We start from the raw sequence: 27,560 nt of genomic DNA on the forward strand, positions 1-27,560 counted from the left end.
GAATATGTCTGTCTCTATTCCAATCGCTGGGTCTTTCTATCAACCTCGGCAAATCACATCTTGTTCCTTCGCAAAGGCAGACATTCTTGGGAGCGACGTTGGACATGCAGTTAATTCAAGCTTTCGTATCAGATGAAAGGCAAAAGAGAATCCAAAACCTGGCTCACATGTTACGCTCAAGAAAGTCAGTTTCAGTCCGACAGTTCAAGTCTTTTCTAGGATTGGTCTCTCCTTGCATCCCATTGATACCAAATTGCTGCCTCAAAATGAGGCCCCTTCAAGAGGAACTCAACCTGCAATGGTTAAAAGTCTCCGGTTCATTCGAAGATCTCATTCAAAGATCTCATTCAAATCACTCCTCGGATGCGGGAGGCATTTCTCTGGTTGGCTCAAGAAAGAAATCTAAAGAAGGGATGTGAGTTCCCTCAAGAAACGCCGAACTTCACTATCACCACAGACTCATCCCTCGAAGGCTGGGGAGCACATCATCAAGGGCTGGAAGTCAGCGGAAAATGGAGCCCTCAACAAAAGAAATGGCACATCAATCTACTTGAACTAAGAGCCATCTTCTTAGCCCTCAAGTCCTATTGTACAATCATTCTAGGAGCCACAGTATTGGTTAGCATGGACAATACTACAAGTATGCATTACTTAAACAGGGAGGAACAAGGTCAGCTCTTCTATCTCAGGAAGCCCAAGAAATCTGGGCTTGGGCGATACGACACAGGATCAATCTCTTAGCAGTTCACGTGCCGGGAGTTTCAAATGTTCTGGCAGATACCCTCAGCAGGTCAACGGTGTCCACCCATGAATGGGAACTGCATCAGCCGACAGTGGATCGAGTCTTCCAACAGTGGGGTCATCCCAATCTGGACCTCTTTCTGACCAAGAACAGCAAATGCCTATTCTTTGCAAGCTGGCTTCCCCACAAGGATTCTCAGGGGGATGCGTTTTTGATGAACTGGTCTCAGATATATGCTTATGCCTTTCCTCCAATACGTTGATTCCAAGAGTTCTCTGGAAGATGAAGATAGGACTTTGTCGCCTAATTCTCATCGCTCCCAGATGGCCTTGCCAATTCTGGTTCGCCGAACTTCTCCTCCTGTCAGAGTGCGATCCAATTCAGTTTCGACCAGTATCAAATCTCCTGTCCATTCAGAACGGTCAGATTTGCCATCCAGATCCTGCTTCTCTGAAATTAGCTGCCTGGCGCCTGAGCACCTTGAATTCGCTCATCTAAATATTCCTGCGGAGTGCAAGGAGGTTCTGGCTAACGCGCGAGCTCCTGCTACAATAAAGACATACAGACTTAAATGGAAAAGATTCTGCATATGGTGTCAATCTGCTGGGGTTCACCGTTTCATGCAACACCGGAACAGATATTACCTTTTTTCTTGCACTTAGTGAGATCAGGCCTCTCTCATGCAATGTTAAGTCTTTCTGGCAGCCATTTCAAGGTTCCGACAGGATGGGTCCAATTCTCCTTATGCATCAAGAATAATACAACCGTTTTTTAAGGGACTATTCCGAATGTTTCCTCCTGTACGTCGTCCACCTCCATCATGGCATCTTAATGTGTTATTAGCGCAGCTCATGCGCCACCCGTTTGAACCAATTCACAGAGTGGATCTTAAATTTCTAACCTGTAAGGTTTCTCTGTTGCTAGCTTTGACTTCATCTAGAAGAGTCAATGACATTCAGGCTTTCACCGTCAATTCACCGTTCTTTCAATTCACATCCAATTCTTTGGTGCTGCGTACAAATCCTAAATTTATGCATAAGGTGCCTTCGGATTTTCACCTGAACGAACCAGTCAACTTGGAAAAAAAATTTCTTAACCCGCAATCCCCTGCGGATTGGGCATTACATACCCTTGACATCAGCAGATGTCTTAAGTTATATTTACAAAGGACCATTACCATTCGGAAATCTGATCAATTGTTTGTTGCCTACGGAAGAGCACACTCTACGAGGGCGGTTTCTTCATCAACTGCTCTTTTCGCGGGTGTTCCTCTTCAGCAAATCTGCAGAGCGATACTTGGTCCAGCAGACATACTCTCACCAAACATTACTGTTTGGAAGCTGCCGTCGATGCTGATACTTCAGTGGGACAAGCGGTTCTCCGCAATCTTTAGGTGAGATAAGGTGAACCTCTGTTTCCTTCCTCCTCTGTACTGCTTTTCAGACGCTTATCATGCCTAATATTGAGTACATTCTCATTTGATTGCAAGTTTTCATGTATTTATGAATATTAGCAATTTTACTATGTAATTGCATATGCTTGCTATATACAAATGTATGTTACAAATAGCGTCTTCCAAGCATTGTTTGGGTACTGCTATCTACTCTGATTCAGGCATTTGAATCTATGAAAGACACCCCAATACTGGAGAAGAACAATAGTTACTTACCTGTAATCTGTGGTTCTCCAGCATTGGTGTCTTGCATAGATTCACATGCAACCCGCCCACCTCCCCTCAGAGGCTCTTAGGCTATGATGTTTAGGTTCACTCCTGTGAAAGAAAATATGAGTGGTTTAATATGAGCATTGGTCAACTGTAGTGTCACTGGTTTAGCTTCTCATTGCACATCAATTGAAATAATAAATACCATCAATGCCAATAATGGATTTAAGTTTTTTGCTGAAGAATGATTTTTTGAGCATACAAAATGCATTGCCAATAACCCATCCAAAGGCTTTACTTTACAGTTGATCATGGCTGTTGTTTGCAATAGGACCATGGACATCATAGTTTTTAAGGGAACACAGAAGCATGTTCTCTTGGTAGCAAACATTGTTTCCTAGGAAAGCTTATATAGGGTTTACTGTTGACCGGTAAACTCTTTAGTTTTTCTGAAGTACGGGACAGCTTGTCAAAGAGTGGTTCTCCTGTCCACGGTGCAAACAAAGATGATCTTTTCTTCAAGGTTTCATTTCTTCCTTAGAAAGTTTCTTTCATGTAGACCCAATCTTGACAGAAAGGTTTATCATCTTTTCTTTTTTACTTGCATTGTATATGCCGGAAATGTTTGGTGAGAACCCGAGCTCTTCTCAGTGCCCCTAGATCGCTGCTCAGCCTTCATTTGAAGTGCCAAATCAGTTAATAACTCTGTGGGTTACTTCACAACCAGTAAGGCAACAACTTAAAGGTCATCATGTAGGCCATTGTAGAACGCAGCTGCTGCTGCCTCATCAGTTCAATTAGTCTTTGCTTGAAGATGTAAACACTGCTTCATTTGAGCCACTGTAGCCCTCCTGCCTTCATTTATAGAGGACCAGCACCTATTTCTTCTTCATCCCGTACTTACCAAGAGCATGAGGTGGACAAATAGTGAAAGAATGTGGAAGACAAAGTAAAAAAATTGCCACAAAGGGAGACAACAGGAACCTGCACGATTGAGGTAAAGGGGCAAGAATTATCTGCCATTGGATGAGAGGCAAGAGGTGGATTTAAGTTGACAGAGCCTCTGTATTCTGCACATTGATATGTAATTGCAGCAGCCGCTGGCTTCTGAGCAGAGCTTTGGACACCAGCACTCATTCTTTTACAAATTAAGCACTTGTTGTAACTTTTAATTTCTTTATTACCCTGATAAAAGGTTTTCTTTTGTGGTGAGTCCAAGGTCACCCTAAATGTTTGCAATAGCTTAGACCATTTTCTCAAGAGGATTAACATATATCCCACGCAGCCTGTCACAACCCTGAAACAGTGGAGGAACATGGTGATGGGATCTCCCACTACAATCCACCAATCCTTCTCTCTAAACAGATTAATAAATTGGAGTCTTTAAAAATTCTTGCCACAATAAGCACAATCTTCACAGGGATTTGGTGACGGAAAGACTCTGAATATAGTGCTCTTCTCTCTAAAACATACAGGCTTCATGGTTGTTTCAAGATTTAGGTCTCACTAAGTGGCTATTCTGAGAGCTGATACACATGTAAGGCTCTTGTAATAAGTGGTCTCTTAATTCTGTTGGGGTGGGCGGTAGGGTCAGAAAAATGATAATCTGTAGTTTTTCTGCAGATCATTTTATTTTTACATAGAGACTCCAGCTGTAGAAAACAGCTGAATCTCCTTGCGACAATCCAGGGAAAAATTAAAAATCACCTGGGAAATCTGACCAGTTGTTTCTAATGGGACCTTCGGGCTCAACATAAAATGGCCCGGATTTACCCCACCCTGGATTTTATCACTACCCAAGCCATTTTTCAAAGGCATACGTAACTATTTGAGAGACACTTTTAGGTCAGGTTGACTGTAGCTTCTTCTTGGCAGTCGTACAAAGAAGGATTCACCACTTTCCTACCTCATAAATGAATCCACCCTCTGCATCTGATTTTGAAAGTTAAATCTTTTTTCTGCAATGATATGCCATGTATAACATAAAAACACACCTTTTTAAAGTGGGTAACAGCAAAGTTTCATGTTCTGTAGAGTTCAGAAGACTGTTGCATGATTATATACATGTGCTTGATGAAATAATGAACAGATCCATGTGGTTAAGCTCCCCTGTGTGCTGCAAGGGCACTAATGTTAATCTACGTCTTTAGGGCTCATTGATTTTGTCCTGGAGCAGATACCTAGCATTTGTACTCCTGCATCTCACTACAAAGTTTCATTTAGACAGAACTGCATGAAGAGCTTGTTTTGCAAGAAAATTGCTTTCAGACCAACTCTAGAATCAAGAAAAAAAACATATTGAAGTGCCAGGCATTTGGGGGTCTAGACACACACCACCCTCAATCAACTTTACCCACCCTCAGCAGTTTGTAAACATACCATTATGCTGCTAATAAGCAAAGAGCATCACTACAATGTTTAATCATTGTCTAGGTTGTTACCAAATCACTATAATTGGAAACCCCCTTGCATTTATTTAAATATGTCACTGTCCCTAAGCTGCTGTATTACTCAAACTTAATATACACTTGATGATCAAAACACATGTGCACCGTCTTTGATATAAGCACTCCACCCTACACCACCAATTCTTTATTCGGCCTAGTCACGCATGTGATACTGCGGAAATCTCTCAGTAATCTCTTTGGAAAATCTAGTAAACATGGCACAATTAACCTTTAATTACCATTACCCTTTTTTCTGTGCCATTATCTATTCTAAAGGTGATGAATCTTTGCCACTGTATGTTGACCAAAAGAGCTCCTTCATTAACACAGGCAAGTAATAAAATGCAAATAAATATTTTAGCCAATAGAGAGGTTATGAGTAGTTTTAATGGAATTTATTTTGTAATAGATTTGAAGATTCTCTGACTCTTTATTTATTAGTCGGGTATCAATTTTTTATTTATTTATTTTATTTTAACGACTTGTAGAGCGCCTGGTGACCCGAAGGCATCCCCGCGCTGTAATGATTTTGATATCCAGATGAGATGGAGGAGAAAAAAGGAAGAAAAAAGGGGGGGGACGTTATTTCGGAAATAGAAGTGTTTTCAATTTTTCAATAAGGTTACAAAAATGATAAATGAAAAATTGTTATTGCAGAGCATATCCTAATTTGCATACAACATGTACAATGAAGAATAAGAAAATGGGGCGCAAATGATGTCAGTCCGAACTCATGAGGAATTAAAAATAAAACAAGAGTGAGATTAGCATGAAGCTAAATCAATAATAATTGCAGAATCTTCCCTAAAGAGAAATAAAGCATTGAGCAAATAGGCCTTGGAAAAGCCAATAATTAAAAGCATAAAGCTTGGGGTTTTAATAAGTCAGAATGGAACAAAACCTGCATCTAATCTACCTTCGTCTGCTCTCCGTCAAAGTCTGTACTCCCCTCTGCAGGAGGGGAGTACAGACTGAAAAAGTCTGCAAAGACCTCCTACCCTATGTCGTTCTTCAACTCCTAAACTAGGAACACGTTTATATCAAAATTAAATGTTGCAAAGCATGTGGCATGATCTTCATTCTTCCTCCAATTAGAATACAGCATTCTCCAAAAGTACATCCCCACTTCTCTGCTGTTTGCACACGTCATCCATCAGGGATTCAAACTCATTCCCACGACACACAATAGCTTCATCTCCTAACCTTCTTTTAAAGAACATTTTTATTTTAACTAAACACATAACATTAGCTGCAAAAATAACTTCTTATTTAAGCAAGAATCATTGAAACATAACTTGGTAATACATTTAAAGTGCATGTGATCTTCTATTCCTTCTAAAGCAAAGAAATAAATGAGACTTTGAATTATTTTCCAGCTCCTAAATACTATGTCCTCTCGTGTTATCATGAAGGTCAAGCTGGAGTAAGCTAAATCCTGAGCTGTTTCCGTGTTTCTACATTTTAAAATGTTGCGGTGTTTCAGAACAATCATATGAAGTTAAAACCACATTCTACAGTGAGGAAACTAACTAACCTAGTCACATTAAAATCAAACATGCATGTTTTACTTGATTTATTAGGTGGAAAGCATCTGTTTAAAGGCCTCATGTTTTCACGAAACCGGTCCTAGGATGCTTGTTTCCAGTCCAGGGAGGACCTGGGCTGGCAGATCGGGCTGGACTGTTCTCATTGGGTGCAGGGTCATGACTGATTTGCATATGGCTGGGTCCAAACTGGAATGGCATGGTGAGCAAAAAAACGATGGATGTAGACCCAGATCTCTGTACTAGGGTGAATGTATGACATAGCTCTGCTTTCTGTCCATCAATAGTTGTTTTTGCAGTTTTGATTAGCCAGCTGAAAATGTCTGCATGGTGCCTTCTAAAATGCATTTTTATGCAGCCCAAGGCAAATTTGTCATTTGCACTGCTTAATTCTGTAGGAGATCTTCACGCTCTTTCACATGTTTCTCTCACACTCCTGGACACCCACATGTGTGCACACGGTCTTGAGGATTGGAAGACACAGTCCCACATAACAAAAACAGAAACTCGCCAGTTGGCAGAGATAACAAATGGCAGTGGTAACCACTGTACTTAAGTGGCAAGAGAGGTTTATACTAAGCAGTTTAAGGAATGTAAAATACACTGAAAAGTTGGTGTACTATATTTGTTGGCGTTTTCCTGTTTTTCAGGTAACTATGTATCTTTAATACCAGAGAAAGAAGGATCTGTAAATAAGAAAAACTGGCTAAATCAGGAACTGGAAGACGTGTATTACGACGTGGAAGGCATAAACAGTGACCTGTGAGTAACAGCTTCCCAATATACTTGCTGGTAATAAATTATTACAGAGAATAACGTTGTTTATAATCTTTTGTATGTTCGCTTATTTTCTAGAAACCAAATGGAGTCCTCCACTTTTACTTCAGATACTTGTAAGTATCAGTCCTGGTTGGATCAACTAGCTTTGTCTATAACCCAAAAATTACTAAACATAACAATTGTTCACTTATATATTGACTTGAAAAGTCTAAGGGGGTTAGAAATGTGCTGTACATATGAAAAGAGTAAAGCAAATAGTGTGTCGCTGAGGCGTAATCTTGACATTCATTTGCATGCACTACCAGCTATATGCAAGTGAATTTTGTAGGTAACAGAGTGTAAGATTGTGAAGGGCTGGAGAAAATAAAAGCATTCTACTCCATTGATGACAAGCCATGTCCCCAAGCTGTGCAAACGTTGTGAACACAACCCATTCACTTGTTCACCAATGTATTCACCCATTGTACATTCCATATGCTCAATATCCTATTCTTTCATCTTGCACACTTGCTCAGCCATCTAACCATTAGTTAATGAGCTTGCCCATTCTTCCTTTCACAGAATCAGACAGAAACTTGCCAATCAGTGAAGCACCAACTTTCAGGAAAAAAGTCAAAACTATTTCATTGCCAATGGTATTAAAAGGTGAAATAACTGGGAGAGCCAGAGGGTTTCTATGTTAGCTTGGCCTTCTTGTAGGCCAATAGAAGTGCCTTTAAATCTCTTATAGATCAATACATATGGAACAAAATGAGCGGTGGAAGAGAGTTGAAGTCAGGAATTTGCAGGGTACCAAAGGAGCAAAGTCTCCATCTATCGGTAACAGGAAATAAGGTCTACAAATTATGAAAAGATATTTGTGAAATCACAATGTGACATTTTGTCTAATGAAGATATTCCCACCTGGGAGCAGTAATTTGAGATGGTAGGTTTGTATGAATAATGAAATTGCGGCCAAATTACTCAACATTACTCCTTGCATAGCAGTGTTGTTGGTGTGTATGGTCGAACAGTCACCCTATCGCACGGGTAAAGGCAGGTTGATGATGGTGCTGGGTACACTGATGTCATGCAGAGCGGCTGGAAAGACTGCGTACAGTAGCATGAGGTCACAGTGTAATGATGGGTGTACACGCATGGGGCACTAGGACCTGCCCGAGGGAGAACGAGGGTGGGGGGGATAGGGAGGAGCCAGGGACTAGGGACGGCAGTTAGCCGATGTACCAGGACGACGAAGGAAGTACAATAAAGAAGCTCCCACATAACACCCTGTGTCCTTGCATATGTACCAGAAGGACACTACATCTGGCGATGAAGGTGGGATAAGGAACCTGTGGTGTGAGGAGAACGGCTAACTCTGCCCCTGGAAGCTCAGCCGTTGTGCATGTATCCAGGATCCAGGGGCCGGTGACCGTGCGGTAGCAGAGTCACGGCGCGAGCGTCCTCGCGCGCTGGGAGCCCACCCAAGCTGTCCGGAGGTGTGTGAGGAACATCCACTTGCCCGGAGCTCACCCCGCTACACCGTGTGTGTGTGTGGCACTGGGGGTTAGAGCGAGAAATTTTGCCTGCTCGCCGGGAGCCCACCCCGGCGACATATGAAAAAAAAAATGAAGGCTGCCTCACCTGATGCTCCCGCAACGACGACCGTCTGAGAGGGTGAGTGCTGGCTGGCACCTACGATCGAAGAAAGTGAAAGCATTGTGTCTCCGGTTGTAGAAGGCCAAGTCTCGTTGTACACGAGATTCTCGCGGCGGCCATCTTGGAGTCAGGCGTGTCGTCCAATCTCCTGTCAGGGATCTTCGGCGGCCATCTTGGGGTCAGGCAGAGACCCCGAAAGTCATCAAGCACTGGTAAATGCACAGTGCACAAAAGAAACAAGCATTGGCGAGTGCAAGAAGAAAAGAAACAAACATTGGCGAGTGCAAGAAGAAAAGTGAACAAGCATTGGCGAGTGCAAGAAAAAAAGAAACCAGCATTGGCAAGCGTAAGAAAAAGAGTAAACAAGCATTGGCGAGATTAACAGGATTGCGCAATGCCCGATTCCGGTCCCATGGGTGTGTTGGGAGTATCATTCCTGTGCCCTCCGGAGCCCCTCACTCTAGAATCTGGTGGGAGCATGGGCCTGTGGTGGCAAGAATGGCTAGAAGATTTCACGGACTTCATGAAAGGGTCCCATGTAACTGATGCTGGACAGCAATTGATTGCTCTCAGGAATCTGGTAGGCAAAGAAGTTGGACAGATCATAAAAGAGTTGCCTGCTGAGTCCGCTGCTTCATACGCTACTGTCTGTGAAGTACTCCACCGCAAGTTCTTGCACAAAAGGAATGTTGATTATGAGCGATATACATTCAAACTGGCATCACAAGAGAAAGGTGAGCAAATGAGTGTATTCATCACACGTCTGAGACGCGTAGCAAGACATTGTGACTTTGATAAGTTCTCCACGGAGGATGCCCTCTGACTGAGAATTATAGAAGGCTGTCTGTCAGAGCCTTTGAGACAGAAACTGCTCAAGAAAAGTATCCCGCTAGATGAGATTGAGGAAATGACAAGAATTGATGATCAAGCTGACGAGCATGCAAAAAAGATGGAGGCCGGGAGAAGTGAGAAACGTGAGCAGGCGTTCAGGATGCAGTCTCGACAAGTGCAGAGACGATCCCCACCACAAGCGCGCTCATCCAGATCCAAAAAGCAGTACCACCCTTCAAGTCGTCGGCGCAGAAGCACGAGTCGCACCAAGAAAAGATCAGAACGACAACTAAAGTGCTACTGATGCGGCTACGACTTCCCACATGCAGACGCATGCCCAGCACTAGGTCAACGATGCCGGAAGTGTGGTAGAGACAACCATTTCGAAAGCATGTGTGGGACCTCCCACAAGGATGATCAACGAGAACCCACCAGGCAATATCGTCCCTCAAGCAGTCATCACCATGTCAGAGCAGTACAGGATAGACGAGACTCATCTACTGGGTCGTCACAATCCAGCTGTCACTCCTGCCGAACACATCGATCTAGACGGTCATCAAGAGGGTCAAGATCCCTATCACCCATTTCGCAAGACCGAGACGAGTACATATGTTTCGTAGCGGATCCTGATCGTCTAAAGGAATATCCACGGCTAGACATCAGAATTGGTTCCCACCACGCCAAGTTTGTGCTGGACAGTGGGACGTCGCTAAACTATCTACCTGTAGCGGAATATCAAAGAATGAGGACACCTCCCAAATTGATCAACGCCCACGTGCGAGTATATACGTGGATGTCAAAGAAACCCCTCCCCTGTCTTGGGAAGTTCGCAACCGATCTATCATATCAAGATTGCACCATCCAAGCCTACATCCATGTCATTGATGGGCCTGAGGCGGACTGCTTACTAAGCCTGCCCACCGCAGAATGACTAAAGTTGGTGGACAAACTATACAAAGTGGATGACAAACCAGACATTACTCAGAGGTTCCCTAAGCTTTTCCAAGGTCTCGGTAAGATGAGAAACTGCCAAATTAGACTCCACATCAACGAGCAAATCACACCAGTGGTACAACACCACCGGAAAATCCTGTTTCATCTACAGGAAGCCGTGGAGAAGGAGCTCCAAGACTTACTCGAGGCTGATATCATAGAGAGAACTGATGGACCAACACCCTGGGTCTCCCCGGTTGTAGTGGTTCCAAAGGAAGGAGAGACAGACCGAGTCGTATGTGTGGACATGAGAGCGCCTAACACCGTGATAGAGAGGGAGAGGCACCCAGGCCCCCACATCAGTGACATGATCACGTCACTCAATGGAGCCGAAATATTTTCAAAATTGGACCTCAACAAAGGATACCATCAGCTGGAGTTGCATGAGCGGTCCCGATACATCACTACATTCTCAACACATCTAGGGCTGTTCAGGTACAAAAGACTCCGTTTTGGGGTGTCCTCAGCTGCGGAAATTTTTCAGGAAGCAATCAGGAGAACAATTCATCATGTTCCCCATGTACTGAACTATAGTGATGACATCCTGGTATATGGAGCCACCGCTCAAGAACACAATACCGCGCTAGATTGGGTCTGCCATGCCCTGACAGAAGCCAACCTCACGCTCAATCAGGACAAGTGCGAATTTCATAACCCAACGCTGAAATTCTTCGGCCATATCTTCTCTGGAAATGGCATGAAACCGGACCCCGAAAAGGTAGAGGTGCTAAATGACACAACGAGTGAGTCCAGGTGATGTTGGAGATGTACGCTCGTTCCTGGGCATGGCCAGCTACTGCTCCAGGCACATACAAGACTACGCCACAATAAGTCACCCCCTGAGAACCCTCACCAAACAGGGGCAGCCATTTCAGTGGTCCCCTCAATGTGAACGGGCGTTCAGAAAGATCAAGGAAGTTGTGGAGTCCGCTGAAAACATGGCTTACTTCAATCCAAAAAAGAAGACCGAAATAACAGTGGATGCCAGCCCTGTGGGGCTAGGGGCCATTTTAGCACAGTATGACAGAGATGAAGATCAACGTCACATCGTAGCGTATGCCAGTAGGAGTCTAACAGATACGGAGAGGGCATACTCCCAGCCAGAAAAGGAAAGTTTAGCTGTCGTCTGGGCCTGTGAACGTTTCCACATCTTTATCTTCGGAAAGCATTTCACCTTGGTCACTGATCATCAAGCTCTGATCACAATTTTCAGAAACCCTCGAGCCAAAATGCTGCCACGAATAGAGAGATGGGGCCTCAGGTTACAAGAATACACGTACACCATTGTACACAAGCCAGGGAAAGCTGCAAACCCTGCCGACTACATGTCCAGACACCCCATCAGGACCAGCAAATCCAAACGGTCGATTGCGGATGAATACATCCACTTTGTGGTAGATCAGGCCAGACCCCCTGCTGTTCCGCTCGAAGCAATCTGTGAGGCTACACAGGCAGACGTCACCTTGCAGGAAGTAAAACGCCGCATCCAGACCAATAGCTGGCGACATTCAGAAATCAAGGGACAAGATGACCAGGAGATGTCAGCGTTCAAACACGTCCATGATGAACTGTCAATAGCGACAAATGGTCTCATCCTAAGAGACACTCGAATTATGATTCCACGACAGCTAAGACAAGGGGTCATAAATTTAGCTCATGAAGGACACCGGGGCATAGTAGCCACGAAAAGAGCACTCCGCGAGAGGGTCTGGTTTCCAACACTGGATCTCATGGTGGAAACAACACTGAAGGACTGCCCACAATGTCAGCTAGTGAGCCGTCCAGATCCCCCTGCACCGCTACAAATATCTCCACTGCCGGATGGTGTCTGGCAACACATTGCCATTGATTTCTTTGGGCCGTTCAAGTCGGGCCAATATGTCCTGGTCATCATGGACGAATATTCCAGATTCCCTATTGCACAACTGTGCACATCCACCAAAGCCTCCAGCACCATACCAATTCTAGATGAAGTCTTTGCTGCGTGGGGCATTCCTTAAGTGGTAAAATCTGATAATGGGCCCCCATTCAACAGCCCCGACTTCGCCGAGTTTGCTCAACACCTAAACTTTAAACACTGGAAAAAAACACCACTCTGGCCGCAGGCGAATGGAATGGTTGAACACTTTATGGCCAAGATCAAGAAAGCCATTCAGCAGGCGGAGCTCACTCGAAAGAGCATCCAGACAGCGCTAAATGAAGTACCACGGGCCTACCGAAACACACCCCACTCCACCACAGGCAAATGTCCGGCCACCCTCATGCTAGGCCGGTCAGTGCATACCAGACTGCCCATGATGAATGTCTCGGTGAGTGAACAGTATCCAGATTGTGACCATGAGGAAATTGCGGCCGTTGACAAGCTGAAGAAAGAGAAAATGAAGGGCTATGCGGAAGAACGTCGACATGCCTGTCACGCTGAAATTCGGGAAGGAGACTGGGTGTTGGCGCGGCAAGAGCAACACCGAAAGACTGACTGCAAATATCAGGAGACTCCGTTGAAAGTGGTTCAACAGAAAGGAACTATGATCACCGCAGAAACAGGCGGAAGATGCGTCACCAGGAATGTGACGCGCTTTAAGAAGTGCAGCCCTAACTTCAAATCGCTAGTCGAGAAAAAGGAACCTGAGACACCGCTCAGCAGCAATCTGGCATTGATGGGGGTTACCGATGAACATTTTGTATTTGTATTTTTTTTGTGTACTTTTATAGCGCGGTCCTGTCACCCCAAGGGCATCCTGGCGCTTGAATCAGTATAGCCGCACATATGCTGCTCAGACAGCCCTGGGGAAAAGATGAGTTTTCAGGGCTTTCCTGAACGGGAGAAAGTCCCTCTGGCTTCTTAAGGCCAGTGGTAGAGAGTTCCAGAGCTTGGCCGCTGCCACACTAAACGACCGGCCACCCATCCTCACTCTCTGGAATCTCTGTACCACGAGCAATTGGGCCGAAGAAGAGCGTAAGGACCGCGAAGGAGAGTACCAAACAAACATATTCCTCAATGGAACCGGGCCTTGCCCATGAACCGCTCTGAACACTAGGCATGCAGCCTTGTAGCAGACCCGAAGGTGCACCGGCAGCCAGTGTAGTTCTCGTAAGGCAGCTGTTGAAGAGCTGTGCGTAGGGCGGGAGAGTGCCAGCTTAGCGGCCAAGTTCTGCACCCTCTGCAACTTCCCCAGCAGTGTTTTTGGGGCCTCCAGAAGTAGCGCATTACAATAGTCAAGACGACTCAAGATGGTACCACGCACTTCTTCGGGCCTGGCCTGCTCGGGGAGGAGGGGCAGGCCTTAACGCAGCATGCGAAGCAGCATCATGCACGTAGATGTAGTCTTATTCACGTACAGATCCAGCTGCAGGTTGGGGCCGAAAGTCACCCCCAAGTTGCGTGCCGACTCAGCAGCTGACACAATCTCAGGGAAGGTCGGGGGCCAGAATTCTCCGGGAGTTCACAAGGGATACGGTCCATGGAACAATAAAGCACCTCGGTCTTAGTGCTATTGAACTGCAAGGAGTTGGCCCGCAGCCACTCTGCTGTGGCTGACATACAGCGATGAAAAGCCTCCAGCGGGATCGCATCCTTCCCTTCCAATGAAAAGACCAACTGGGTGTCATCCGCATAATTAAATGCGGAGATACCAAATGATTTGATTAATTGGACCAGAGGGCGGAGGTAAAGATTGAAAAGTATAGGGCTGATGGCCGAGCCCTGAGGAACCCCCTGCCCTACTCTCCGCACCTCCGAGCTGAAAGGAGGCAACGCCACCACCTGCTGCCGGTTGTTCAAATAGGAGACCAGCCAATCCCTTGCACCTGCAGTGACCCCGCACTCCTCCAGTCTCCTGATGAGGATGCGATGGCAGACCGTGTCGAACGCGGCCGACATGTCGAGCAGTACCAAGAAGGCTGCCCGCCCACTGTCGACCCGCGAACGTAAGTTGTCGAGCACGGTCACCAGCGCCGATTCCGTCCCATGTGCTGGGAGGAAACCAAACTGTACCTCATCGAACCAGGTGTTTTCTTCCAGGAAGCCAGACAGAGAGCGAGTCACTAATTTCTCCATGATCTTAATGGGGAAGGGGAGCAAGGAGATCGGTCTATAATTAGACAGACAGGCGGGGTCCAAAGTGGATTTCTTGAGGAGAGGAGACACAGTTGCCAGTTTCCAGCACTCCGGAACCGTTGCGGTGTCAAACGACTGGAGGCAGATGGAATACAAAGGCTGAAAGAGTTCATCCTGAAATACCTTCCAAAACTTAGGTGGAAGTGGGTCAAGAGGAGAACCCGATGATACCATTTGTGCCACACTACAGGACTCCTCAAAAGAGGGAATAGGAAAACAGCTCAGCTGGGTTCGACTGGGCACAACACCCGGAGCTCCCAAACTGGAGGCAAGGCCACTCAGCTGGGGTCGACTGGGCGAAGTGTCCGGAGCTCCCAAACCGAGGGCAAAGCCACTCAGCTGGGGTCGACTGGGCGAAGTGTCCAAAGCTCCCAAGTCAGAGACAGGCCTACTCCGCCGGGGTCGACTGGCTGAAACATCCGGAGCTCCCAGACTGAGAGCATGACCACACAGCTGGGGTCGACTGGGTGAGACCGCCGGAGCTCCCAAGCTAAGATCACGGCCATTCAGCTGGGGTCGACTAGGTAGCCCGTCCGGAGCTCCCAGACCGAGGGCAATACTGCTCGGCTGGGGTCGACTGGGCGAGCCATCCGGAGCTCCCAGATTGAAGGGGGTGGGTATAGAGCTCTGTAAGCCTTCCAAGATTTTAACAATCTTCTCTTCGAAGGCACTCGCCAGGGAGTCGCACAGAGCCTGTGACGCGGGAACCTTATTAGCCGAGCATAACGGATGGGTAAGGTCCCTGACTATTTTAAAAAGTGCTTGCGATTTGTTGGGAGCCTGATTCAAGGTGGCTTCCAGATAAGACGACTTGGCCATCTTAATCTGTGCCTTGTATTCCTGCAATGACTGTTTAAAAATGACCTTCAAGGAGTCAGAGTAATGCTTCCTCCACGCCCTTTCGGCACGTTTACAGCTCAGCTTTAGCTGCCGCAGGTCATCGTGTACCAAGGGCAGGCCCGATTCAGTCTACCCCTAGACCTTCGGAGTGGAGCCGCCTTATCCAAAGAGTTCGAAATGGCTCGGCATAAAGCAGTATAACTCTCCTCAACCGAGTCATTCAGACCGAAATTGATCGGAAGTAACCTTGGCAGGGGCGAGGATTTCAACAGTCTGGACCAAGGCCTGCTCAGTTTGGTCTGTCTGGACCCAACCTCCGCCGAGGTATAATCCTTCAGGTAGAGGGAGAAAGCAATCAGTGAATGATCCGTCCAATACTGACAGAGGACGTCATTCACCGTCACTAATTGGGCATCTGCAAATACCAGATCCAAGGTATGACCCTTCCGATGTGTGGCAGAGCAAATCAGCTGTTGCAGCTGGATATCCTTGCAGGCTTGGCACAAGGTGGAGAAAGCACTGTCCAATGGACCGCCCGGCCACAGGTTAAAGTCTCCTAAGACCACCAGCTTTGAATGGGTATTCGAGAGGTCATAGATCAGGTCAATGAAGTCGGGGAGGGAGGGTGCATTACCCGGCGGACGATAACACAGAACCCCGGAGCAGAGTGTCTTTCCCTGACCCTTAAAAGCAAACCCCATCAACTCAAAACCTAGTACCTCTCTAATCTTAAGCTGGGAGAGAGCCAACGTGTCTCTAAAAATAAAGCCAATCCCACCACCCCGGTTCATCACTCGAGGGGTATGGTTGATTTTGTAGCCTGGAGGGCAGGCCAAGCCCAGTTCGACCTCACAATCCTCACGGGTCCAGGTTTCCGTTAGGAATAAAACATCAAGCCCCATGGACTCGATGAGGAAGGCAATCTCAGTGTGGTGCTTACAAAGGGAACGAACATTAAGCAATCCACATGAGATAAAGCTAGGCTTGGGCATACTAACCTGTCGACTAGCGGGCGCCTGACTCGGTCTACAATCCAGTAATTCAGACCGAGAGTAGACTATGCGTGGAATACACAGGGGGCCAGAGGTAGCGGCCCTAGGCGTGCCCATAGCGCAAACGGGCTCAAACGGGCTTACCTATGGCGCACCTCCGGCGCGCCTACGTCGCGACCGCTGCGCGCATCCGCTGCGCGCCTGTCGACACATGTCTATTTATAGTATTACGTCGCCCGGGCTTCCGGCTACTCGAGCCTCTAGCCCCACCTAGTATGGCGCCTAAAGTGTCCCAAGCGTCAGCCCCACCTAAGATGGCGGTCTACGTTGCGGCGCCAGGAACCCGGAGCCCCTCTACCTAAGCCCCGCTAAGTGCGGGTGAAAAAACTATTATAGTGCAGGTAAGCCTCACTACATCCCCGCGTTGCAGGTCAGATGGTTAAGCAAAAGAATTGCAGTAGCGCGATAGCACCAGAGCAAGCGGCGCATTTGAAAACAAAGTGCCAAGGTAGACAAGTGCAGGGTATTAAAAATAGCAGCAGTATCTGACGCTATGCGCGGTAGTAAAGATTCTGTAGCGCCTACCTGCAGAGCAGTTTAAATAGGCTCTTCAGTGCCCGGGCTTCCGGCTACTCGAGCCTCTAGCCCCACCTAGTATGACATGAGCGAGACATCCCTGATCCTCAGTCGCTGCCCAGGCGGACCATTAGAAAACCGTCTCGCCTCATTGAAGAACTTTAAGTGGCGATCTTCAGCGACGTGAAAGCAAAGGGTGTTGATAGATTGCTGTGTTTTTCTATTTTATTTACAGAGGGGGGAGATGTAATGATGGGTGCACACGCATGGGGCACTAGGACCTGCCCGAGGGAGAACGAGGGCGGGTGGATAGGGAGGAGCCAGGGACTAGGGACGGCAGTTAGCCGATGTACCAGGACGACGAAGGAAGTACAATAAAGAAGCTCCCACATAACACCCTGTGTCCTTGCATATGTACCAGAAGGACACTACACACAGGTCTTGGAAAAGGGAGAGTTGGAGGTTTCTGTCTTCATTTTAACAGAGCAGCCCAAGATTCTGTGGCGTAGAGAGAGGGGTTTGGGTGGCGTTCAACCATGTGCAGCACAAGGTTTAGGGGCGGTGGCCTCCACCAACCCCACCCCTCACTCTTTCTTGAAGCTGCATGGTGGCAAAAGCAGTGACCGCCACGGGCAGCACTAGGGCTAGATACGCCACTGCCCAGATTAACAATCATTTGCAATGCAATAGGTCTCGCATTTTCGATAGTTTAAGCTATTGGCATTATAAATGACAATGCCGTTTATTTATGTTTTAAAAACTAACAAATAAATAAAAGGCATTGCGTTTACAATGCCCATAGCTCAATCTCTTACAAATGCGAGACCTATTGCATTGCAACAGTAAAAGCACAAAACCCCTTTTCTGCCAGCGGTACAAGAACTTCCGGGCGCTTTCTTCAGCGAAAAAACATTCAAACTCCCCCACCTCAGACTCGTATGTGGATTACCTCTTGGTGACTCCATAAATTTCATATTAGCTAATGCACAAATTGATACTGGTAACTAGGACACAAGTCATTTCCTACAGGCGTAACGCCTCCAGCTAGAAATCATTTTTACGCAAGTGCGCCCTATCAAGCTTAAACTGTGCCCTTAAGCTACTCCTTTTCTTACCACCCACTAGTGTTTAGGAAGAGGAAAGGTATGCTGTTCTGTTATTCTTCATGCTCATTTGGAGCAGAAGGTACTGTAGGCCTTTGGCCTCCCAGTACAGAATCTAAACCTTCTCTAAGTCGAGCTGGGCTGGCCCTCCGTTAAGCTGCACACTAGTGATCTGCTGTAGCAAGATGGGTTCAGGGGCCCTTAACAGAAAAATGTGAGGGCATAAAACAATCTTCAAATAGACACGCACACGACTTGCTGCTGTGGATAAATAAGGCTCCATGTACTTGTAGAGTTTATTTGCAGAACTGCCTGTAAAGCCCATTGACTGACATCCAATAGATTTGAAAAATAGTGCTCTATTTAAAAAAAAAACATTCTATGGATGGACTAAGTTCCCAACCCCTCCCCTCCCCCGTTGTAGGGCTGGGCTTGCACTGTGATTCACTGCACTTACTTGCTGTACAATGAGGCTGGTAACAGAGCACTTTCACAGCCTGCTTTGAGCTGCACACGAAACGTCCTGTCAACAAGCAGAGAAGGAAAAATTATAGTCTGTGATGAATAGAGTGGGTGCAAATGTGGTTGAATGAATGCACACACTGGTGCCATGGGGCATTAGTGTACCCTGACTCAACAGGCCAACGTGGGAGAGAGGGAGATTACTACTAATACAGCACTATGAGGCCATTCAAATGAGAAATGACCACAGCAGAAGTCACTCTAAAGTGACAGAATCATTGATTCTTTTTGCATTATTCAATTGCACATTTTACTGTTCCTAAGTGCTGTAAATAACCGGCGTTGCTATTGCCTAATTTAACAGTAGATTTTCAACCTCAGAAGGATAAAAGGCAGTGATGCCCTGAACTGGATTCAAATTTGTGACCTGAAGATCGAACAAATATCACCAGCAACTGCATAACTCATGGAGCTATCTAGTACGTGTGGTGTGAATTCTTCGGTATCCCTAAAAACAACTGCCTACCGAGAGAGAGGAATTTAGTGGAAGTCTGTGTCCATGTTATTTTAAGTGTAAATTTAATTTCATACCCAGGGTTAATTTGCTTATGTGGTAAACGTTCTAAGAGTTCCTTGTTGCATGGCAATTTTGTTCTTTTCCCTAAGGCATTTTTGGAGGTGTAGTTCAAGCATCCAGGATTTATGAACGCCATAGCGTGATAAACTAATGTAACCATCTGTAAAATCTGTCCTGGTGTCCAGCGTCTGCAGATGTCGTTTACTCCACTCATCCCTGCGAGTGCTGGGGTAAGGAGGGGTAGCCACAGTTAAAGCGCGCATGGCGCACTGGTAATATATAGAACCAGCCACCATTGCCAGAGTCCCGTGACTGCTGAGGTTGAGGAAGGGGTTTAAACCCTGGCATACAGGAAAACATAGACGTGGCCACCATTGCTGGTGACCCGCAAATGCTGTGTGTAGGGGCAGATACAGTTAAACCACGCATGGCGCAGCTAATACATAGAAGCGCCACCGTTGTGTGAGTCCTGTCTGTTAATTTGGTAAATAGTGCTCCAAACTTGCCTTCCGTGTGCATAATTCCAGTGCCCCTGGTTATTACAGCACATAACACTGAAACAACGTAATGAGCAGTTTACTTCCATTCGTATGTAAACCAAATTCATAGACCCAGCTCGCCTCTCTGCCATGCAAAGCACTTCCTGCGATGTATGTGGTTTTTGTGGCTTTGGCTCACTCTCAGCCCATTTGATACAGCCCACGTAATGTTATCACCATGGCGGCAGCACTGCGGCTACACAGGCTGGTAAATGAGATGCAAAAAAAAGCATTTGCAATGCAATAGGTCTTGCGTTTACGCAAGTTTAAGCTATTGGCATTGTAAATGACAGTGCCTTTTATTTATGTTTTAAAAACAAAAACAAAAAAAAGGCATTGTAATTTGCAATGTCAATTGCTGAAACTTGGGTAAATGTGAGACCTATTGCATTGCAAATGCCTGTCATGTTATGGCTTCTCTCTAGTCCCCACCAGTGTTGTAGTTTTGATAGCCAGAAGTGTCAGATAATGGTTAATGTTTTATAAACATGTTTATGGTTTGTTTACAGAGGACGGCACTTGTTCACAATGGGTCGCCACAGTTTACGCTTCCAAATCTTGCACTTTAAATGGGCCAAAAATCATGGGGAATTATTGGAATGTATGCCATCCCACATTCCAAGTGAAACAGCATGAATATTGAGGGGTACAGCCGTAAAGGGTTTACAGAAATTCTAAGCCCCCTGCCGCTCTTCACTCTGCATGGCATAAGTGACTGTATTTGTTCCCCTTGTCAAAACGGTAATGCTGTGTGAAATGCACGTAAAATGTGGCACAAGTGCATTTGTGTTCAATTGACACAGATTCCGTTCTGCGCTCCCTCCCACAAGAAGCTTCACATGCAAGGACATTGAATGACCGCTACCTGCCAGGAAGCGGAAACCTGGCACTGCCTCAACACACAAGCACAGCCTGCGGAATTCTTAACGAGACATAATTAGCCGAGCGGCACCCTGCAGCCGACCTCGAAGAATGGCGGCAACCTTTAATAATGAGAAAACAGCTAGCGGCGTGAACCTGGACGCAGGCAGAGCCGGCGGAAGGACTGGTAGACAGCAGTGGGAGAGATGGAACCCTCTATTTACCCTTAAGCTTACTTTATGAAAATTCAACAAAGGGTAAAAGCTGAGAAATCCTGTGAACTGTATTAAAATCTGGACTGGACATAATAACTAGCAGCCCCTACCTTATCGTTTCAAGCCGCCCCCAAGAGCTGGCATTTGAGCCTTACTGCAATCCTGCGCCCTCGACTATATCACGGCGTGCTCAAACACAAGAGGGAAAGCAAAACCGGTGCAGCGCTCATTAAAGGGCAGTGCGCAGATACAAAGAGCCTGCCTTCCAGAAGATCGATGTAGAACAAACAAGTTAAACAAGTTTGGCGGTACCCAAAATAAATGCCCCCCTGGCACGGCTGTTAATTAAAACAAGTGCAAGTGGACTAAAACTGTAGTTAGGTGCCACTTCTTCCCGACTACATGGAAGTTACGTATGGGATCAACAGCCAACAGAAAAACAAGGTATGACAAATTACATGGAGTTTCACCCAAAATACAGATTACTTTATGTCTTGCTGAGACAGCGCATTCAGCGCATGAGCTGCCAAGGTGAGACCTAAAATGCATGCTGACTCTATTCAGACTACGGTGCTGCAGACAAGGAGAGGTTTTGCCAACACTTATAATTTACGGTTTTCTCCGACCGAAGAGCGAGAAGGAGCTTGCACGTCCGTGACCCATATCATGAGGTGTGCGTGGATCCCAGTGCCTGCACAGGCCTAAAACCGGGGGCAGCAGCCATCGCCGCATGCCCTCCCTTTATTGTTCTATGGGAGCTGGAAACCCTCTGCGAATAAACGGACTTTGGCACAGCCTGCGATAATAGCAGAAATAGCATTACCTGAACCCTGCAGCCCACAAGCCAAGGAACCAGTTTTGCAAGGGCAAAGTGAAAGCAGCAAGTCCTAAAACGAGCATTTGCTACTGTTATCAATAATAGCAATGTTTTTGTAATGCAGTTTCCTGATGAAGAGACCAGGTCTCAATATTTTTTAAATAAAAATGTCCTAAACATCATCAAAATTCGATAGATCATTGCAGTAGAATAAAAATAACTGGCAGCAGTGGAACTTGAACCAATGCCTTCGCGGAGACTGGAACCGTAACCCTGCTGCTTAGACCGCTAGGCCACTCTCCTTTCCACTGGACCAGTCTACAATTTTAAAAATAAACACTGCAAAAGGAAGGCATTTGTGTGCCGACATTGCTTAATGTTCGAACAGGTAGTGTAAATATTTCTAACAGCCTTTCACATTGTATTTTAAGGACATGATTCCCAATGCAAAGGGCCACATACAATCGGATTTCCTCTGTCGGAGCAGTAGCAATGTGCGGGAGGAGGTGGGGGTTGATATAGAGAGATTATTTAATTTATGGCAAGCATGCATGTCGGCCGGAACCTCGGTAGAAAAAGAAAAACAGCGTTTATAATTGTTTGCTTCGAGGAGTAGCTTTGTTTTAAGTTAAATGTGATCAGGAAGACATTTCCTTGTTCCGGAAAAAAGCACGGCACCCGTGTACATAAAACCTATGTGCATGGCGGCCCCTTAAGCTGGCGCCAAGGTAAAAATAAGTAGTCCCCAAACAAAACACATCAGCACCTACAATATAATGAAACTAGTTGGTCAGCGCTGCTGGGCTAAAAACGGAAATGAAGTTTCGCCAGCACCAAGCAATAGGGAGCCAGGATATAGGAGTGATGAGTGATGCAGGAGTGAACCAATGGCAAGCAGCTGGCAGGATTACACTCCGTATTGTCATTACTTCAGGTCTTGCAGACCGCGCATGCGCTGTCTAGGCTCTACCTAATGACTGTCTATACCTCACTTACAGTCCCTATGCCCTATCTATCTACATATGTATGTCTGTCTGTCTATGTATACATCTACCTATCTATATCTATCTATATATATCTATCTATATATATATATATATATTCATCTCTTTATTTATATATATATATATATATATATACTTATAGATGTGTGTGATATGTGTGTGTATATTTACACATCAATCGATATATACAGATCTATCTAAAGGTTATAGGGATGTTATAGTTAGGTTCACATTTTACCAACACAAAACCATAAAAATTCAGCAGTTGTAGTTACACGTCTAGTTATACTTCTATTAAGAAACTAGAGCTCGTGGCCTGAAGTTACGTAATGGCACAAGTTATAGTTTCCTCAGATAAGTATAGCTATAAGTATAACTATAACTGCTAAATTTCTATGGTTTTGTGCGACCAACATCCTGCATGCACCTAAACCCACAGTAAGCACAGCCTGTGCCTGAGCACGGCAGGGGTTTGGTGTGAGTGGGTGTATTTTTTTTCTTCATTTTGTTTCACAGGTCAATCGCAAATTTACACTGGGGTTCGCACTGAGCGCCACAGTGGATCATTGGATCAGGAAAAAAAATCTATGGATCAGCAAAAAATATACATATGGCCAATTTATTGCCCTGGAGGGGTCCCTCTGAGAACCCTCCATTTGTCCTTTGGGGTCAGGATACCTTTACCCTGACCCCTTATGTGTGTTTTTGTTTTCTCCCCGGGGACCCAGTCAAGAAACAAACTGATGGCTGCACCTTTCCTTTCATGTTTTGGCCAGCCAATCCGTGCCTTGCTTTTGGCTCTGCGGATCCCTGGTGTGTGAATACGCGAAGACATACAAATCTTTATTTCTTTGAAAGTAATGAGCAGATTTACACTAATTAACAAAAAGACATCTGTTCAGCTGTTCAGGCTATAGTCCTGTTCAAAAAAGCAAAATCCCAATTGACATTGCATTGGGATAAGGCATTTTGGAACCACTCCTTTTTCTGCCCACACCCTTTTTCTCGCTTGATAAATCACCCTGAAACTTCCCAGACAGCAGTTTAACAAACTGATGTACTAGGTTTGAAAATGTTGTCATGAGTTGACAAACCCCACCAAAATTATTAGCAAAACAAAAAGCACTTTGTCTATGGAAAAAATTGCTCCTAATTTACACATACACAAGTTTTCATAGGAAGTAGATTTTTTAGTTTACTAATAACTTTGGCGTCATTTGACGAATCTTCACAAACCTTTCCAAAACAAATTTCATCAACCTCAGCTTCTTATTGGAAAGTTTTGGGTGATCAGTCTAGTGGGGCTGAAAACAAGGGTGGAGGTCCTAAAACAAGTTTTACCCATCTAAGTTTCCCTATGAAATTTAGACCCAACTACAGCCAAAACACCTGAACAGAATTACACCAAATTTGGCAGAAAATTAGACATGATCCAGAAAGTTTGCTTTGTGATTTGCTGTAAATCCGTTGTGAAGTTTTTCAGAAGATACCCCTCATAATGTATGTATATTTCATTCCACGAGTTAGAAATGGGGTTACTGGGTGGCTAGGGTAGGCACCTAAGCCAGGCAGAACCCACCACTTTAGTCTGGGTAAGGGATCTACACACCTATGATAACCCCTACTCCTCCTTGGTAGCTTGGCAGAGCAGCTGCGCAACACAAATATACACACACACACACACACACACACACCAGCAGCACACTAGCACACCACACAAAGAAATTCCACACAAGGTTATATAAAAATATCGTTTGTATTGTACATAGAACACTTTAGACCATAATCACATAAATCACTATCCCAACTACGCAATTGTCATGATCTCACATAGAGCATAAAAACACTTTGTCATAAGGCAATTGTCATACACCTAACAATTAGTGCACTCAACCAAACACTTATAGGTTGCACATGTTACAAAACATCATGCCCACATTAAGCATAACACCATTGCTGTACACATAAATCACATTTGCGTTGCCACTTGAGCCTGTGTCATAAGTATGGCAGTGAAACTAACCATTTTTTTTTTGGGAAACTATTTTATTGTTATAAAAAAACAAATAAACAACGCCATTTTCAAGGCTTTCATTACAGACATCATGAATATAAGATTAGAGAGGCGATGCATAGCGGACACAGCAAAACATTTCAATGAGGCATTAGTAAGACAATCACGACATCAGCATAGCTAATCTGTAAATAGCGGAAACGTTCCGACTGTGCCAGGTTGAATTGGGCCGCTAACTTGTCGAATGTGAGGATGGCCCCCCTCCCGTAGAGGTCTCTAGCTGTCGATATGCATATCTGATCTCAGGCCTCAAATCCCTTACTATTGCAGACCTGGCCGAGGCGTCGCGACGTCCAGAGTGGTGTCATCTGTGTAATCCTGTCTTTACATTTAAGGCGAGTAGAAGCCAGATACCATAACCTCACTGTGTGTGCCGTAGGGCCCAGCAGAGCCCCCACACATCTGTGATCATAGAGCGCTGCCAGCACTCCTCCGTCCCCAGGTCGTATCTATCCGCCTTAAACGCTGGGTCAGTCTGCGGGGCATGGAGCCAATGGTTTATGGTCTTTAGTTGGGCTGACCAATAGTACAGTTGGATATCAGGAAGTGCTATACCGCCATCGAACCATCCCCTAACCAACTTTTGCCGGGAAATGCGCGCCGGTTTGTCCCCCCAGAGGAGACCAGAAACCAGTGCGTTTATGGACGTGAAGTATTTTGGAGGCACGAGGAACGGAGTGTTTTCCAGGAAATACAGTAGTCGTGGTAGGGTCATCATTTTGAATAATGCCGCCTTTCCTAAGAGAGTCAGTGGTAGGGTGTGCCAGTGCCTCACATCAGTGCAGAATCGCTCCAGTGGAGGCAACACATTTTGGTGAAAAAAGACCTGATTAGACGTCACCCATACCCCTAAATATTTAAAGGGTCCATCAGTGATCACCAATGGGCAATCATCCGGAAGCCGCGGTGGGGGCCCCTTAAGGACATACAGCACTGACTTAGACCAGTTAATTGTGTATCCTGAGGCTCACCCGAAAATCTCACAAATGTTGAGAAGAACTATGAGTGACCGCCTAGGGAGAGTTAAATAAAGAAGGATATCATCGGCATATAACGATATGCAGTCCTCCCAGGACTCGGTCTAACTGAGGCCCCTTATCATAGGGTCCCACCGTATCCATGCTGCCAGCGGCTCCAAGATCAGTGCGAAAAGCAGGGGTGATAAGGGGCATCCTTGACGCGTGCCCCGGCCCAATCGGAAGTCCCTGGAAATATGGCCATTGGCCACAACATGCGCAAGCGGTCTCGTATGTAGTAATTTCACCCAGGCACAGAACTTTGGTCCAAAGCCTTAAATAAGGAGCAGTGCTCCTGTTTGGCATAAATCCGGATTGATCCGGGTGGATAAGTGTCTCTAAGTGCGGGGTCAATCGCAAGGCTATCATTTTGGCCAGTATTTTCACCTCCGCGTTTAATAAAGGAATAGGACAATATCATGTACATTCATCCGGAGGCTTGCCAGGTTTTGGTACGGCTATGATCGTAGCCGTCCGCTGATCTCGGTGCAATTTCCCTTTAGCCAGGCTGTCTTCAAACATTCGCAGCAAGTGCGGAGCAGTAAGATCAGAGAAACCTTTGTAGAGTTCTATGGGAACCCCATTCGGCTCCATGGCCTTGCCTGACTGCAGAGAATGGATTGCACTTAGGACCTCATCTGTCGTAAAGTCCAACTGCAACAGCTCGGCGTCGGAGTCCGAGAGGGAGGGCATTCGAATATCCTTAATGTAAGTCTGCGCCTCCTCAGAGGACATATGGGCGGCTGGGGTGTAAACCGCCTCGTAATAATTGGCTAAAGTGTCTACTATATCCATAGGGGCGGATGCTACCCCACCATCGGCATTGCAGAGCTGCGCTATCGTCCTTTGGGCCCTATCTTTTTTCTCCAGCCACGCCAGAAGTCTCCCTGCTTTGTCGCCAACCTCATATATGATGTGTTGCGTGCGCATAAGCCGCTGTGTGACCTGCCTCCGCTGGTATTCCATAAATTCAGCCTGCTTAAGGCGCAACTGGCGCGCAGCCTCCTCAGTAGGGTCAAGATCATGACTAGATTGTAAGACATCCAAGTCGTGCTCGAGTACTCCAAGTTCCACCTGCACAGTTCGTCTATGACCCGTTGTGGAGGTTATCGCCTGGCCCCGAAGCACTGCTTTGTAGGCCTCCCACAGGGTCCCAGGCGAGCTGACGGAATTGGTATTTTCTTGGAAGTAGCACTTTGTAGTTTTGACCAGTTCTTTTATAATGTGCGGAATTTGTAAATAATGGGGTGAAATCGGGAAAATACGCCTCCGGGCTTTCACATAGGAGGAATAGACCACGGAGACCGGGGAGCGATCTGAGATGCCTCTCGGGCCTATCGTTACCTCAGTTATATGGGGCAGGCTATCTGCAGAGACAAAAAAGTGATCAATTCGTGAGAGACTATTGTGTACCCCAGAGTAGTAGGTATAGCCTCGATCCCCGGGGTGTTTAAACCTCCACCCATCCGTAAGACCCAGGGCCTCTATAAAGCCAGCTAGCCATGATTTACATAGCCCTGTCCCCCTCCCGGGATGGCGGTCAAGTCCTTCGTTGAGAACCGCATTGAAATCACCACCTAGTATAAGCTCTCCCTCCGGCAGCGTTAATAAAAAAGCACCGAGGGCGGGGAGGGCGACTGAATGAAGGGCAGGCGAAATGTAAACTGATACCACATTGAACCTCCTTCCTTCCCACAAGCAGGAAATAGCTGCAAACTGTCCTTGTGTA

General features: G+C 46.0%; 1 protein-coding gene across 5 annotated transcripts in view; it reads left to right on the forward strand.

Annotated features, from left to right (window-relative positions):
* The window catches only part of FYB2 (FYN binding protein 2), a 571,085-nt gene that overhangs the window by 358,945 nt on the left and 184,580 nt on the right, over positions 1 to 27,560 (forward strand). For all 5 annotated transcript variants that reach the window (XR_013603713.1, XR_013603717.1, XR_013603715.1 and 2 more), the window contains 2 exons: positions 7,047 to 7,158; positions 7,252 to 7,289. Coding sequence is in view for 2 of the 5 variants with exons in the window: in XM_078670088.1 (XP_078526214.1) it covers positions 7,047 to 7,158; positions 7,252 to 7,289 (150 nt within the window). In the remaining 3 variants the exon portion in view is untranslated. The remainder of the gene's footprint in view (positions 1 to 7,046; positions 7,159 to 7,251; positions 7,290 to 27,560) is intronic.

The sequence above is a fragment of the Lissotriton helveticus genome, chromosome 1_2, assembly GCF_964261635.1.
Source record: "Lissotriton helveticus chromosome 1_2, aLisHel1.1, whole genome shotgun sequence".
Lineage (NCBI taxonomy): Eukaryota > Metazoa > Chordata > Amphibia > Caudata > Salamandridae > Lissotriton > Lissotriton helveticus.